A 16,436-nucleotide genomic window follows, 5' to 3' on the forward strand; every position below is an offset into this window, starting at 1 on the left:
TCCTATGCTTCATTATTTATTTGCTAAGCCTGTTTCCATTACATTTTGTTGCATTTGGGTTTTATCGATACACCAGCTCTTCACTCGCAGCCAAGCGCAAAAACTTTTTTGTGACATTTCAACTTTTTTGGGGGAATTTCCGGCATTTTCATGGCACATTGTGTCGAAAACGAAACCTCTACAATCAAGATCTTTAATTAATTTACTCTTGATTAAATCACAGCCACTTTCTTTACTCCTGTCAGGTGTCTGTCAGGTACAAATACAGAAACACTCCAATTTTAGCATTTTTCTCATGTTACATGGTTTTTAATTCATTTTCTAATCAATTCTAACATTTTATCGATTATTTCAAGCATAGTGCAGTTTAGCCACCAGTCACATAAAATATTGTATGTCTTTTTTATGTGTAAAGTGCTTAAACACTGATTTTATAAAATTGCTGTACAAGTTTTCATTATTAAAGTTTATTTTTCTATGAGAGAAGAATACTGTCTTCTCCGTGTCGACCTTCTGCTGAGCTCCAGTGGCCAGTTGCCTTTTGAAAAAGAGTCCTCCAAGCATTTTGGTGTTGAATACCATAACACGCTGTGGGTGTTTTAAATTGTTTTTGAATATTTCTAACCTTTTCAAGTATTTAATACTTCATATCTTGTGTGTGTGTGTCATTCTGTAAATCTTCCCTTAACCAATAATTACACAAATGCTGAAGAGCAGTGTGTGGAAACCCAGTATCATAATTTGCAATGGGTTTCCAAAATCATTACTTTATAGCTGGATATTCAGCCCTCTAATAAATTCAATATGTATATTTTCCATATTTTAGCCAGAGTAATGAATATGGTGTAATTTCTGTGAATGAGCTGCTCTGCATAGCTTCTGGTTTACCAGTGCTGCAGACAGATACAGCCACTCTTCTAGAGCGCTTGTCCTACAAAGTCAAACATTGAAAATCTGAAACCGCAGTGAAATGTTGACCATGGCCTCAAGAATGACTAAACCAAACCTTTTAGCCCAAAAGCAATGGGTTTCATGTAACAATAAATAGTGTTTCTTCCCAGTTGTCAAGTGTGGCCTGGACGAGTTTGTAATATTTTGTAAAAGCATGACTGAATAAGCATGTGGGTTTTTCTGAGGAAGGATTTCCAAGTCCGGAGCAGAAGTTTGAAGCTATTCCTTAGATGGGGAAGCACACATGGCCTTCCAGTGTTGTAAACATGCCTTTGCATTGTTGATCCAAATTATCTAATTTGTGTCTACTGTGTGTCTCTGACCACACTGAGCTTTAAATCAGTGAAATGTTATTTTATCATGCACCCATTCGATACAGCTAGCTCAGCTAAGTGTTGTTTAATATATCACTACAGTAATAAAACCTATGAAAAACACCTTTTGACAGCCTTATAACTGAAACTCTTTTACCCCATGCTTCGCACTATTCCTCCAAACTGTATTTCACTTCAAGCACAGATGGGTAGATTTTCTATACTTCACGCATGCACACACACACACACATCCATATCTCATTACATCTGCCAGACAAGTCTGCTGTGGGATATGTCCCACAAGGGCCCAAACAGACCCTTTCTGAGTTGGTATGGCATAGACACATGCACACACACACACACGCACAGAAAACACATGCATGCTCACACACACACACACACAGTGGGAGGTGTGACACCGATACGGTAGCCCTCACTCTCTCCATTAGAAGCCAAAGTAAAGAGCCCTCTGCTCTGTAAAAGTGATTTGCCAAGATATCCTGCAAAGAATCAGGAATTTACATGTCTGGATTTACTACAGACTGAAAGTGATACCATCTCCGCTCAAACACAGCGCTCGACACGACGGCCGGCTTCCATGTTTCTGAAGGAGTTGAATGTGCGAGATCAGCTGAGCTCTGTGGTGCCTTATTGATCAGACTTTTCCCCTGTAGGTTCCCAGAAGCAGGAGGTGGTGTGTAAAAGGCTGGATGACAACTCGGTGGTCCAGAACAGCTACTGTGACCCAGACAGCAAACCTCCAGAGAACCAGAGAGACTGCAATACTGAGTCGTGTCCTCCAGAGTACGTAACGCTGAGTCTTGATTGTTTTCATTAACAGTTGATTATTTTTTGATTAATTCATTAATTTTTTAGTTTGCAAAATGTGAGAAACTAGTGAAAAATGCCAATCACAAGTTACCAGAGACCAAGGTCACATTTTAAGTTTGCTTGTTTTGTCTGAGCAACAGTCCAAAACCCAAATATATTAAATTTACAACAATATAAAAGAGAGAAAAGCAGCAAATCCTCACATTTGAGAAGCTGGAAGCAGAGGATGTTTGGCATTTTTGCTAGATAAATGACTTAAATGATTAATCGATTATCAAATTTGCCGTCAATTATTTTTATGTTGATTAATTCATCAATTTTTCTTTCATTTTTCCCCCCAAGTCCTGCTCTCCAGCTTAGTTTAACCTGCTTAGTTCAGTACTTTTGTAAATGAAAAAAGAGTTTTAAAAATTTTCATTGACAGAGAAAATATTGCTAATAATTGCTTGTAGAGAGTATTTACAATCATCTTAAACCTCCATTAATTTTTTGGGCCGTTTGGAGGCAGTGGAAACAAGCTGTAAACACAACACTGACATATTATCACCTTTTAAGGTAATATAGCAAACGTGTTAGCAAACACTTACCTATTTACACATTCAGCAGCATTAGCATTCATTTGGAGTCGTGTGTCTGATGAATTTTAATCTAATTTTCACTCTCTTTTAACCCTATTTATGGCCTACACCAACTCCTGAGGGAAATATTTGGCTGTTTAGCTGCTAAATGCTATGTTCACTATGTTCACCGGCTAGTCGCTAAGTTCATCTCCTGTTTAGAGCTTTTTTTGCTGAAAACAGCTGCCTGCTACATCTGGAAACAACGCTGATGACAGCGGTCAGACTGAACCAAAACAGTAAAGTTGCAAGCTCCGTAGAGCCGAGGAGAACTGTGTCAGGTGATAATTCTCTGTAGGTTTGTCACTATGAGCTACACCTTTCACATTACAGAGAGACATTTGATCCATTGTAAATATAAAAACATTGAGTATAGCAGCTTAAGGTTAATGCTTTCAAAAGAAAAGCCCTCCATAAAAATAAGACTGACTCATGATATTAATTCGCCTCCAATGAGCCTTAGTTTGTGAAATGTGTTTGGAAGAAAATAATAAAATAAAATGGCAGTGATTTATAACTTCATATGTTAACTATTTTCAGTGTTTGCCTCGTGCCAGAAATGAGAGCCCTGAAAATGACCACCTGTGTTTGATTGTTTTGGCTTCTTTACCGATCCTCGAGGGGTAATATACACGTATACAGGTGGAATATGAACTTGTGTTTGGTGGCCAAATGTCTGTAAACCCCACACTGTAGCTGGACACATGGCCAGACTCACTCACTTCAATCATGTCTGGAAAAAGAGGGATTAAATGCATTGAGTTAATTAGTTTCAGACTATCTGACAATTATTTGTGTATGAGAGTGAGTGTTGGTGTCTTTCAGCTGGGTTTCAGCCAAAAAAACTGATAGTATCGTAAATCTACTGTATAAGTGGTAATTTGTTTTCATACATTCAGACTACAGTCTTGGGTTATTTATTTTCACATCTGTATTCAGTGGATGCAGACTTGTGGTATCTCATTTATTTTGATTAGTACTTAAAGGCTTTTACAACACATGTGTGTGTATTGAGTTACAGTGCACACATGACATTTGTGTCTGTTAGGAAGGCAAACACTCCTTCTGCAGCCTCAGGAAAGGCCGACTAAAGGAGACCATGTAAACACGATTGTTTTAGAATCGCCAGGGTTTTATGGGCTCGAGTAATGAAAGCTAACACAGATGTTTGAACACATTGTTAATTCTGTATACATTCCTTCAGATGATGTAATATCTCACAGGCTGGATGTGTTTGGAGGGCTGTTGTCTGGGCAGTTTTATGATATTAATTCTAAAGTCTGTAGACAAAGGGTTGAATAAGACTGGGTCTAATTTTCTGGAGGTCAAAAGCTCAGCGGCCTGGCATGGCACGGCACGCACAACTACATGGTGGTTACCTGTCTGCCAGGTCACAAGAGTTTGTCTGCATCATTCATGTTTTAATGAATGTTAAAATGTTCAAATCAAGACATTTTGTCCAGGTGTTGGTCTCGTGTCCAATATCATTTCCCCATTTTTGTCTATGTGGGTAACTTTAGATGTTACAACAGCACTTTGTCAAGCCACACTTAAATGAGGTTGCTCTTATAGTACACATAGTTTCAATACTCTTAAAGTAATAGTTTGAAATTCTGAGAAATACGCTTATTCTCTTTCTTTCCGAGAGTTAAATGAGATAATTGATACCACTCTCATGTCTGTGCGTTAAGTACGGAGGTAGATCTGGTGGCTTACACGTGATAGCCTAGCTAGCCTAGCCAAGTTACCCCAGGTAACTCTCTCTAAAACCTTAAATTGTTATTTTTACATTACTGTTTGTGTACAGATTAAACTAATGAGATACAATGTGTGTGTGAGATTTAGAGGTGCTGGGAGGTGGATGTTTTTTTACTTTGGAGAGAGACTAGCTGTTTCCCCCTGCTTCCAGTCTTTATGCTCAGCTAAACTAACCAAGACTAACCGTCTCTTGTCTCCTGCCTCATACTTAATGCACAGACATGAGAACGTTATCGATCTCAACTATCAGCAAGAAAGCGCATTTCTCAAAAGGTCAAATATTCCTTTTCATGGTCGAATTAACCCAGCAAAAACTAGACAAAGAACCCCTGCATAAACAGAGCCTCAGGATTAAAGGTGCCCTGTGGAGTTTTCTGGTAAACAAAGAAAACATATATTTACATTGAGTATTACTTAGTAAAATGGGTTGTGTGTATCCTTCGGTTCTAACAAAAGTAATGAATGCATTTCCTTTCTCATAAAACATTTGCAAAGTAGATTTTTTTTAAGTATTTTAAATCCTGCATTGTTTATATCCATATTTACAAGCTTGCGGTCTTCTTCTTCCCTGCCTTTGTTGGCGAATTACTATGTTTCTTGGCACTTTACTCCCATCTGTTGCTCAGTGGAATAGTGTGAAACCATTGCCAAGAATGTGTATCGTGTCACCCGCGTGCATGTGTGCCCTCATGCACATGCACGAGAACAAAACAGCTCCATAGCACTACTAGAGGTAAAAACCTCCATAGGGAACCTTTAACACAGGACCCACCTTTTCATCGCCCTTTTCTGTTTATATTGTACTTTGGTGGTGCATATTTCCAAACAATTTTGCAATTAATCAAATTACCACAAACCAGTGAACCTGTGGCTTTTGGGAGCCCCTGAGGTTCAATGCAGGGCATTTTCCTGCTTTGCCCTTTTTGTAATCCAAACTTGATAAAGCCACTCAAATGTACAGTACCATAATGTGATTTTACACCCTAACTAATTACCAAAAGCCTGTTTGTAATGAAATAACCACAGGGTGTATAACACGCTGGTACACAGAGTTCTAAAACCGAGCTCATTGTTAGCTTTGGTTCTTCTGTTGTAACTCGTGTTTCTCTCCTCCAGGTGGTTTATTGGCGACTGGCTGGAGTGTGGGAAGACATGTGACGGCGGGATAAGGACGAGGACAGTCCTGTGTATCAGGAAGATTGGCCCTGCTGAGGAGGAGACACTAGAGGACACCCACTGTCTGACTCACCGACCTATCGAACAAGAGTCTTGCAACAACCAGTCCTGCCCGCCAAAGTGGGTCACTCTGGATTGGTCAGAGGTAAGACAATATTCTGAAACTAACTTTAGCTCCTTGCGCTGTCGAGATGTTCTTCTTACACCTCCTCCTCCCTCTTTAGTGCACACCTAAATGTGGCCCCGGCTTCAAGCACCGCATCGCCTTGTGTAAGAGCAGCGACCTGACCAAGACCTTTCCGCCCGCCCACTGCCCGAGCCACAACAAACCTCCGGTCCGAATCCGCTGCAGTTTAGGACGCTGTCCTCCTCCTCGCTGGATCCCTGGCGAATGGGGACAGGTAGGACAGCACCTCCTTCACATCACTGCCTGATCTTTTTAACTTACGCATGATTTTAGTGAGCTTCCCAAACAACAGTACGCTGGTTAATCCTTTAAAAGGATAGCTTGAATGTTTAAAAGACAAAAGATGCACAGATAGATTCCATGTGTTGGTGAATGGTTAATATAATTTACACCTGGATGACATACTGGGGGGTTCTAAGCAGGCCTGTGACGTGTGTGTGTGCGTAGACGTTGTGTTTGTGTGTGCGAGTCCAAGTGCTCCAGCAGGCCTGGAGTGTGTGATCAGTGGCAGTAATATCCTTCTGGCTGTTTGAAGTTTATCTCTGCCTCAGACCAGGCCTCTCGATCACTTCCAGGAACACGATTTAGAGGAGTAGCATTCTTGGGCTCACCCTGACATGACTTAGTGTGCTCAGCAAAGCTGTTGAACACTTTACAACACAGCTGACTCATGTTGGTGAGAGGACGCCAAAGAACGTGCGTCAGAGAAAGTTGTATCTACAAAAAGTATGGCTTGTTATTTTGTAGGATTTGTTATTAATTTAGTGTAAAAGTGGAATTTTAAACAGTGTGTTCTGATGTTTAGAAGATGGTTTTGCGAGTCACTCGTTGCTCTGGTGGAGGTGATGTCATGGTTTTAGCTCTGTGTTGTTCAGGTCAGAGGTCAAAGGTCAAGAGTCAGGCAGTCTAGGTCACAGCTCTCCCTTGCCTTCTCCTCATAACAGCCACATGTGTGTTCACACACACACACACACACACACACAAACATCAATAACGCACTTTTACAATTCAATCAGTGCCAATAACAGTCATAAACAAAGCAGACCTGACTGATAACCTCAGCGTGGTCCATCAAAGAGTGGATTCCTTGTCTCGCAGAGCCAAGGTTAATACCTTGTAGAGCAACAGCTGGAGTCTGCTCTTACACAGCACTTTCTCATGCACTGCAGAGTTGTGTGTGTGTGTGTGTGTGTGCAACTCTCCCCCCTCGGCCTCCACCTCTTCTTTTTTTTGGCTGTAATTACAAGCTTCGCCCTCATTGCTCCGGTCCCTTGCCGGGCCGGCCCTTGAAGCGTCAGAAAGGGGAGATTGTTGCCAGCTACCGAGCGCCTGGTCTCAAAGGCCAAAAGGTCACTGGTTCAAATCCCATTTAAGTCGCACCATTGACGTATGCCATCTGTCATGGCCGGCAGCAGGTCCTAATAAAGACTCTCTAATTGGGAAGGGATGACATGCGGGCTCACTGATCTGAGGCAGCCAGAGAGGATCATTGAAGGTGACAGAAAGCCTGGTAGTTCTCTCGTCAGCAGGGGATGGCCGTTTGTTGAAGGCTGGGTTTATATCACACACTCGTACATGGACACATACGCATAGTGATGGCTGACAAGTGTGTTGTTTCTCAGTGAGTAATTATGAAGATATCCACTTCATTTGAGGCTTGTATTTTGCCAAAGGTGTGTTGGCAGTTACAGGAATTGTTTTTGAGGTCTTTTTTTTTTTTTTATTCCGCAAAAGAGTTTAATGGCCACCCATAGAACAAATCTCAGTTTTTATTACAACTGGCACATTGATAGAAGTCAAAAAGAAATGCAGGTGCACATTTTGGGTTCAGTACAACAACCTTTTTCATGTGTCAACAAACGTTTTCTCCCTTAGTTCTTTGGTTAAGGCGAGTCCAGCGAATAGAGTCATTTTTCATTAAGTTTTTGCTTCTTCTCTTAGAAAACCAAGCCAGTATGGACCATATGCTTTTGGTTACTCTTATTAAGACCCATCAACATTTAATACTCCAATGTTTTGGAGATATCCTTGTAAATAAATCCTAAATAAGACTGCAGTACTGGGAATAATCCCTGAAGATTGTAGACATTCATACTTTTCAAACATAAAATATTCTTTTGGTTAGCAAGGAAATGTACAACTGAACATCGGCTCAACGAGGATGCGCCTTCCACAGGAGAATGGACAAGCAGATTAGAGGAAGTGGACTGAAACTATGGACAAAAACATTTGGGGGAAAAAAGGCCTGTGAAACAAAGTTAATGTTGTGTTATTATGAATCAATTTTTTTTACTTCTCTTGTGATAAACTTGTGATATGCAAATTAACTATTCAGCTAAGATGCAGAAACAGGAAGAGAGCCACACCTCAACATTGCTTTTTTTGAGAATGATCAAAGTTACTCAGTTTAAATCAGACGGTGTAGTCCCTCATTCGTCCAGGAGTGTTCTATCGTAGAAAAGGTTTCAGTCGTAGGCATCTGGACACTGTTTTCAGAATCAAGATGTTTCGGCTCCCGTCATTCTCAATTGTGAAAAAATGGGACGGGAACTAGAAATTTAAGCTACTCTGTGTTACATAAGCCCTGCCCTCAGGAAGGAATCTGCCTGAGTATCTGTTAATAGCTAGTTTCACCTGAAACTGACCTAATAGTTTCCAAGATGGCCCAGTGATCAGTAATCAGGGCTATTGTTTTCTGGCTGCACCTCCCTCATCACTGTTAAGTACCTGATTGATGATGATTGGCGTGACCAAGGTGCTAATACACTGTGATAGACTTTGGGCAGATTGAATCTCAGACCACCATTTCTGTTCAAAGAGGGGTTCTCTTTTTTTTTACAAAAATGGCTTCTTTGACGCCCCATTCAAACCAACTCTTCTCTCTACTTAGATTCTTCACCTCGCTGTCTTCAAATGTGCGGTTTGTAGCTTTTAGATGCAAATGCACGGTGCTCTGTAATCCTGAGTTAGCGTGTCGTCTGTGCTGATAAAGTCTTTTGTGAAGTGGCTGTTTGGTCTCACCTCTGCACCGTTCTTTGCAGTTTTCCTCACTGCACTGAATGGAGTAGACTACATTGCTCTGTTTTTGTGTGGGCTCAGTTTAAATATACAAGTCCTCACTATACTGTACCTGCATGCAATTTCCAAACATCCATATAGCAAGTATTTTTTAAAACAGAGATTACAAAGTGCTTTACAGAAAGAAGATATAAGAGGGAAATAAAACATATAAAGAAGACAGTATGTAAAAACAAGCTAAATTAAGTGTATAACACACAAAATAAAAGGTATAAAATCCGAGAGAAAACCGAAGAAAACAAATGGGTTTGGCTTCTCTGAGACTTTGGGAGGCTGTTCTAGAGTCAGCAAAAGCAGAAACAACCTGTTGATTTGAAAAAGCTTGTTGGATGCACTGAAATTGAAAATTGGTTTAAAAATAAAGACATTGTAGACATAATTTCCATTTATATTATAACTGAGTTGTTCACAAGTCATAATGCAAGAATTAATGAATTATCTATTTACCATTAGTGATTAACATTAACATAGACTTAACATTCATGTAGTTCCTTCAGTTATTGCAGACCTTTGAGTTGTAACACACAAACAGGCAGTGGACCCTAACGCTTCCTCTGTTCCTGATCAGAAGCTTTTAGTCAGCAGACGAGTCTTCATTGCACCTGTGTTCAGTATATTCTGCTTCTGGAGTTGCAGCTGTTTTAGTTTATTTATATTTGTATAAAACAATATGAGCTAGGCTGGAAAATCATCCATCCAGAAGACACATTTTGGCAGAAGCAAGGCCTTATGATTTCTTCTTTTTTTAAATGACCTTTTTATGTGGCTATACCAGAGGTTTTAAAACTGTGAGGCACGCCTGAGAGTTGAAGGGGGAAGGGTTAGAGGAAGAGATGTGAGGCAAAGATACTGTGTGAACTGTGTGATTTGGCTGGCTTAACAACACGGTCAGCAGTTGCAGCAACCGTTGTGGCTGTGACACACAGCTCATGCCTGATTGCTGCAATTTGCGTCAAAATTTGTACTCCTTCTCTGAGTCATAAGTCATTCAATGTCCGTCGTGAGTAAACATCCATACATCTGCTTGGAAATCATAAAAACATGCTCCATATACCTCCAGAGCTTTGTCTGAGAATCATCATGTTTTCCCATCAAGTATTCCAGTGATAGTTGTCTGTACATCTATCATAGTGAACATAGTGGAGCATTTAACAGCTAAAGATCCAGATATTTCCCTCTGGATTTGGTAGAGACAAAAACAGAGCTAAAAGAGAGTAAATATTGGACTAACTTTCATCAGGTGGCCAAAAACACATCTCAAAATGAATGACAATGTTTCTCGGTAACTGCTGGATGTGTTAATAAGCAACTGTTTGCTAACAAGTTTGCCATGTCAACTTAAAAGGTGATGATATGTCAATGTTGTGTTCACAACTTGTTACCGCTGCTCCGAAGTGGCCAAAAAAATCAATTATTGCAGGTTTAAACTAATGATTGACGTTTAGGTGTAATGTACAAGTTTCATATTACATACATGTGCATATTTTCAAAAACTCATCCTGTTGCAGTCTTATGGAGAAAGTGTTCATAAATAATGTAAATCCAATCGTCAGTTGAAGGTATTTCTGGTTATGGCCTTTCAGCCAGCAGCACTTAGCAGATGTAGCTTTATATTTTCATCTGAAATGATTCACCCTCGTCTCCTTCAGCCGTGCACACTGCTTGTAGCTCAGCTCTTAGTCTGAAAAGAATTAGAGTGGAATTCCTCAGGAGAAACAAAAGGCAAATTTCTGTCTGTCTGTTTCTCGTTCTCTCCTTACACATACACAAAAATATGTTTTTTCTGCGCAGAGAAAAACCTCGTGAGCAACAGCTGACCTGGTTACTCCGAGTTAGGAAACCCAGTCACTGACAAGCAGCCAGTTGAATCAGACAAAAGGGAAGGTGACTCTGTCTGCTCGCTGCCTCCGTGCCCTGATGATTGGTTGATTGGATCAATGATGCTGTGTATGTGCAGGGATTACTCAGAATGGCTGAGTGTGTGTGTCTGCGTGCATGAGGGAGACTTACAGCGCAGCACTCAGGGTCACAGAGGAAAGATGGTCCTCATTTAACATTGAAGAAACCTCTTCATTGGCTAAACATGCTCCTGCATAGACAACAAGTTTAACTCTGATGTCCTCTGTTACAGTGTTCGGCCCAGTGTGGCCTGGGCCAGCAGATGAGGACGGTGCAGTGTCTTTCTTACACTGGGCAGCCGTCTAACGAGTGCGCAGAGTCGCTCCGACCCACCACCATGCAGCAGTGTGAGAGCAAGTGCGACGCCACCCCCATCTCCAATGGCGACGGTAAGATGACGAAACGTACGGCGCACACACACACACACACACACATCTGACTCTGCCATCACATTTTAATAGCGCTGGCTCAACTCATCTGTGTGACGAGTTGTCTGCTTGCAGTTTTCATCACGCTCACAAAGAAAATGTGTGGTCACCGGACAGACGCAGGTTTCTATTTAAAACTGCAGCTCCTTCAAATGCAAAGGCAGATGGTTTATGTGAATACCTATCTACTGTATATGCATTGCTTTCACACAAAGCCCCAATTGAAAAGGTTATAAACTGTCTCTATCTTCATCTTCACTGTTCTTCTATGACCTAAACACACTTGGATGACACACTCCTCTACACTTTGCCAGCTACATTAATCTTTCCAGTGAGGTTGGCTCCTGGTCAAAGCGAAACAGCTCAACCCTCCATATACACTTACACATGATGGATGGCTATTCAGATGCATAGAGAAGGGCCTTTCGATTAGCCTGAATGGAAAACGTGAGCAGCGTTTACAGGCTGGCTAATGGGATTAGCTGTAGGCTAATTGTTCCTTTACGGACAGCAGTGAGGCAATGTCTCGTTTCATTTGGCTCTGCGGAGGCAGGGGCCAAAGCCTAATAAGGGAAGACACTCTGATCGTGATAAGGCATTTAGAGCACTGCCTGTCCGGCATCCAGCAAGCAGTTTGTGTGTGTGTGTGTGTGTGTGTGTGTGTGTGTGTGTGTGTGCATGGTAGGGATGGCAGATAGCCCAGTTAGTGAACGAGGCCAGGATCTGTCTCAGCCTCTGCGTCCAAGTATAGTTGCAGAGTTGTATTCTGTTGAGGCCTAAGGGGGATGCACCAGCCCTCATGTAGCAGGTTAACCCCAGTTTGTGCCTCTCATGTATTAACATTTCATTGGATTCACAGCGCTAAGCATCCGAATTTCTGAAAAATAAATACCTGGTGATATTTGAAGGACCCAGAAGGTTGTTTAAAAACACTTAACACTGTTCTGAAGGTATGGTCCTTAAAGAAAAAATATTCAATTTGTTGCACAATAAAAGCATTTTTGACTGTATTTCCTAATCAAGGTAGCAGAAATTACATATGGTTCTGCTCTTTTTGTGAGACAAGCGAAATATTAACACGTTATTTTGTATTTAAAAATAAAATATTGGAAATAAACATCAGTATATAGTACAGGGTATCTGCAGGTCTTTGAAAAGTCTTAAATATTTCTCTGTTAGTTAGAAAATGTTTTGTATCTGATTGCGGGCTGTTTGTCAGACCTGCAGCAAACACAGTCACTATTGAAGCTACAGCAGCTGCAAAGCTCATCGTCTCATAATGGGCAAGTGTTGATTTTAGCCAAAACTTACATGAACTTTAATGAATTAATCGTATTTAATTGGTTAATCCATTCATCCATTTCATGCCGCTTATCTGGGTCCAGGACGAGTTAATTAAATTAATTTAATTATATCATGCCAGAAAGTACTGAAAAAATGTGATTTAATAAATAATAAATCATTCTTGACCATATCATCCCTACTGGTTTTTGTTTTGGATGCTATAACTGTAATTGTAAAACAGGTATTAAATTACATTCTATGTGGTATTAAAGGTCTTCAAAAGTCTTAAATTTCACTTGGTGAACCCTACAGAAGGTCACCTTTTAAAAGGAGTCATACTCAGGAAAAAACATAAAAAAGTTATTCAGGAAGTTAATTTTAAATGTATTAACATTCTTCTCTCTCTGTCCAGAATGCAAAGATGTAAACAAAGTGGCTTACTGCCCGCTGGTACTGAAGTTCAAGTTCTGCAGCCGTGCGTACTTCAGACAGATGTGCTGCAAGACCTGCCAGGGGCACTGACCCAGGGAGCACGACAGCCAGATGTAGCGAGAGAGAGAGAGAGAGAGAGAGAGAGAGAGAGAGAGAGAGAGAGAGAAAGGTAAGAAAGATGGAGGGAGGCTGATACGGCACTGAAAGGGAGAGAAGAAGAAAACAGGGCCGACTGAAAAAACAAACAAACCTCTGGACCAGTGGAAGAGAGATGAAGAGATCGGTGCTGGCGAAAGAGGGGGAGAGAAGTAAGGATTTCCCTGTTTATCTCACCTGATCCTCCTGCCCTCCATCGTGGTGGAATCCAAACCACTGCTCAGCCCATAACGCTGACACAAACTTGTTTTTTTTTTTTTTTTTTTTTTTAATTTTCACTTCTGTGAAGTGGAACTTGGAAGATTATTTGTTGGTGATGTTATTTTTATTATAATAATAATTATTAATATCATTGTTAGTCTTCCTTCGTGTTTGTTGTTTTATGAATCCAAAGTGCTGGACACATCGCTCACAGAGGATGTACCCCGGAGATGGACAGACGGAGGGGAGGACTCCTCACTAGAAGAGGGGGGATGGGAGTTGAACATGTCGGACTCATGTCTTTGGGATGACTGTGATGGTGCTATTGGCAGGCAGACTTTTGGCTTCGGTGCACTTTTTCGTGTAAATACTTTGCCAACTTACCGCTCAAATACGACAGAGAAACCCCATCAGTGTACTGTATATTTATTGTACAATTCCAAACAGAGCTGAGATATTGTCCTCTGATCATGTTTGTGACAGATAGTAACCTACTGTCATGGAAGGGAATTTAATGTGATTGAATTAATATTCAACGTCTCTGTGCTGGAATGAAATATTACATACTGTAACATACGTTAAACCCTTATATACTGTAAGGATTTGTATATTATATATGATGTTAATCCAGGACCAGAAAATACCTTTAAATCACTTTTTCTTTCCCCAGACGGGTGCCTTGGTTCCTAACACTCAAATAAAAGTTCACCCAGTGTCAGTCATTAGTTTAGAGTAGTATGAAGATATTGTCAGACTGTGCCTGGGACACATGTAACACTATTACCAAACTGGCCTTTACTAAACATCCCACTGAGGAGCTTTCACTTCACTATTGAAGGATTCCTTTTGAAGGAGCATATTCTATGAAGCAGCTTGTTCATTGGAATCACAGTGCAGTCACTATTTCTTACTCTTTTAAGCTGGGTGATTATTTAATCAAATGTTGGTAAGCGGTCATATTTTTGTATTTCAGCAGCAAGCGAAGACTGTCATGGTTTTAGCACTGATAAGAGTTAAAGGAATAGTTCAACATTTTTGCTTATTTGCTTTCTTGCAGAGTGTTAGATGAGAAGATTGATACCACTCACCATCATGTCTGTAGACGGTGTAGTCCCTCATTCGTCCAGGAGTGTTCTATCATAGAAAAGGTTTCAGTCGTAGTCATCTGGACACTGTTTTCAGAATCAACACGTTTCGGCTTCCATCCGGAAGTCAATCACAATTGAGAATGACTTCCGGATGGGAGCCGAAACGTCTTGATTCTGAAAACAGTGTCCAGATGACTACGACTGAAACCTTTTCTATGACATCATGTCTGTACTGTAAATATGAAGCTTTAGCCAGGAGTTGTTTAGCTTAGCTTAGCATAAAGACTGGAAACAGGGCGAAACAGCTAGCCTGGCTCTGTCCAACCGTAAAAATATCCACCTATCAGCACCTCTAAAGGTCACAAATTAACATGTTATATCTCATTTCTTGAATCTGTCCAAAAACCGGAGCGTAAAAAGTAGAGGTGGAAATTACAAATCACTTTGCTGATTTGAATCGTTTAGTTTAGTTCAGTAAGCTTTCCTAAAGTTGAGAAGTGCGGCGAGTGTCTTCAGTTCAGTAGCACATTCAGTCAGTTGCTGGTTTAAGCTGTTACGTTAAGTTCAGTCCAAAACTAGGCCCATACCAGCACTGTGTAAAGGTTAATAGCTCAGCAGCCAACTATTTGCGACAGTTATCACATCGTGATCGTTTATGGGGCTCTTGCAGTAACGTACTGTACTGTATATCACAGCTGAGCCAACAACGGTGCTTTCAGTCACCGGTGAGTGGAAGTCAGTCAGGTCGGTGACAATGATGATTCACTACAGTCAGTTCAGTTTGAAGAGTATGTGTTAAAGTCCAGTGTGTAGGGTTTAGTGGCATCTAGTGGTGAAATTGCTGTTTGCAACCATTTGAATACGGCTTGCCCCCAGTGTAAGAGAAGCTACGGTGGCCGCGAAACTCGCAAACGGCCCTCTTTAGAGCCAGTGTTTGGTTTGTCTGGGCTACTGTAGAAACATGTCGGTGCAACATGGCGGCCTCTGTGTAAGGAGACCTGCTCCCTCTGTAGATATAAACAGCTTATTCTAAGGTAACGAAAACACAATGGTTCTTATTTTCAGGCGATTATACACTAATGAAAACATACTTATAAATATTATATTCCATTTCCACCAATAGCTCCTCCTAAATGTTACACAGTGGACCTTTAACCTTGAGTAAAAACGACAAGTAGCGGGGGTGATGTGCCAGACTATCTTTTGGCCTGGAGTCTCTGTTGGTTGCCTGGCAACCTCATTGTGAAGACTCCAGGAAGTCACTGCGTCTGGTGTATAGATAGATATATTAAGGAGAACTGGATACCGCGTTCAAAGATCGTGCCCCATTTATTCCTCTGACAGTTGCTCACTGGCTGGAAAAAGTCCTTCTCCAGCTGAGCCAGATGAATGGGATAAAATAATTTAATCATATGGCTCTTCTAGACTTTCCAAATGTTATTGGACTGAAAAGATCAAATTCTGATAATAAAAAGAGTAATTTCAGGGGGTTTGTGACACCCTGAAGAATTTATTCACCGTTTCACAGCCCCTCCTTTTACAATGATTGTGTATGGGGAAAACGCTTTTTGGGCCAGTGTGCGTAATGTGATGAATGCTGAAGTTGCAATACCCCATGTGGCCACTACACGAAAATCGCTTCACGGCCCAGCTCGGTTCCAGGAGGCTTGATGATGAAAACAAGTTCATTAGTGAGCTTTAGAGTTGCTGCCAGGCTAGGAGTTTCCCCCTGTTTCCAGTCTTTATGCTAAGCTAAGATAACCGTCTCCTGGCTGTAGTTTCATATTTAGCATACAGACATGACAGGGGTATTTATCTTCTCATCTGATTCTCAGCAATAAGTGTATTTCCCAAAATTTCTAACTATTCCTTTAAATAAGGGACTAGTGCTAAATACACACACACATCACATTTATTATGGATATGTTGCCAGACCACGTATCCAGACTTCAGACACCCCCTCCAAAGAAAGGTTACCCCCTCGTCCTTCTTCCCTTTCCTCTCATCATCTTTGTCCCTCAGTGAAAACACAAAAA

General features: G+C 40.9%; 1 protein-coding gene across 5 annotated transcripts in view; it reads left to right on the top strand.

Annotated features, from left to right (window-relative positions):
* The window catches only part of adamts6 (ADAM metallopeptidase with thrombospondin type 1 motif, 6), a 67,616-nt gene extending 53,039 nt beyond the window's left edge, over nucleotides 1-14,577 (top strand). For 3 of the 5 annotated variants that reach the window (XM_044174652.1, XM_044174655.1, XM_044174653.1), the window contains exons 21-25: nucleotides 1,940-2,069; nucleotides 5,588-5,792; nucleotides 5,872-6,048; nucleotides 11,044-11,200; nucleotides 12,936-14,575. In XM_044174652.1, the coding sequence (XP_044030587.1) occupies nucleotides 1,940-2,069; nucleotides 5,588-5,792; nucleotides 5,872-6,048; nucleotides 11,044-11,200; nucleotides 12,936-13,045 (779 nt within the window). In that variant the 3' untranslated portion in view covers nucleotides 13,046-14,575. Of the gene's footprint in view, nucleotides 1-1,939; nucleotides 2,070-5,587; nucleotides 5,793-5,871; nucleotides 6,049-11,043; nucleotides 11,201-12,935 lie in introns of all 5 variants that reach the window. The other 2 variants (XM_044174657.1, XM_044174656.1) reach the window with 2 other exon arrangements.
* The last annotated feature ends 1,859 nt before the right edge of the window (nucleotides 14,578-16,436 follow it).

The sequence above is a fragment of the Siniperca chuatsi genome, linkage group LG18 (genome assembly GCF_020085105.1).
Source record: "Siniperca chuatsi isolate FFG_IHB_CAS linkage group LG18, ASM2008510v1, whole genome shotgun sequence".
Classification (NCBI taxonomy): domain Eukaryota; kingdom Metazoa; phylum Chordata; class Actinopteri; order Centrarchiformes; family Sinipercidae; genus Siniperca; species Siniperca chuatsi.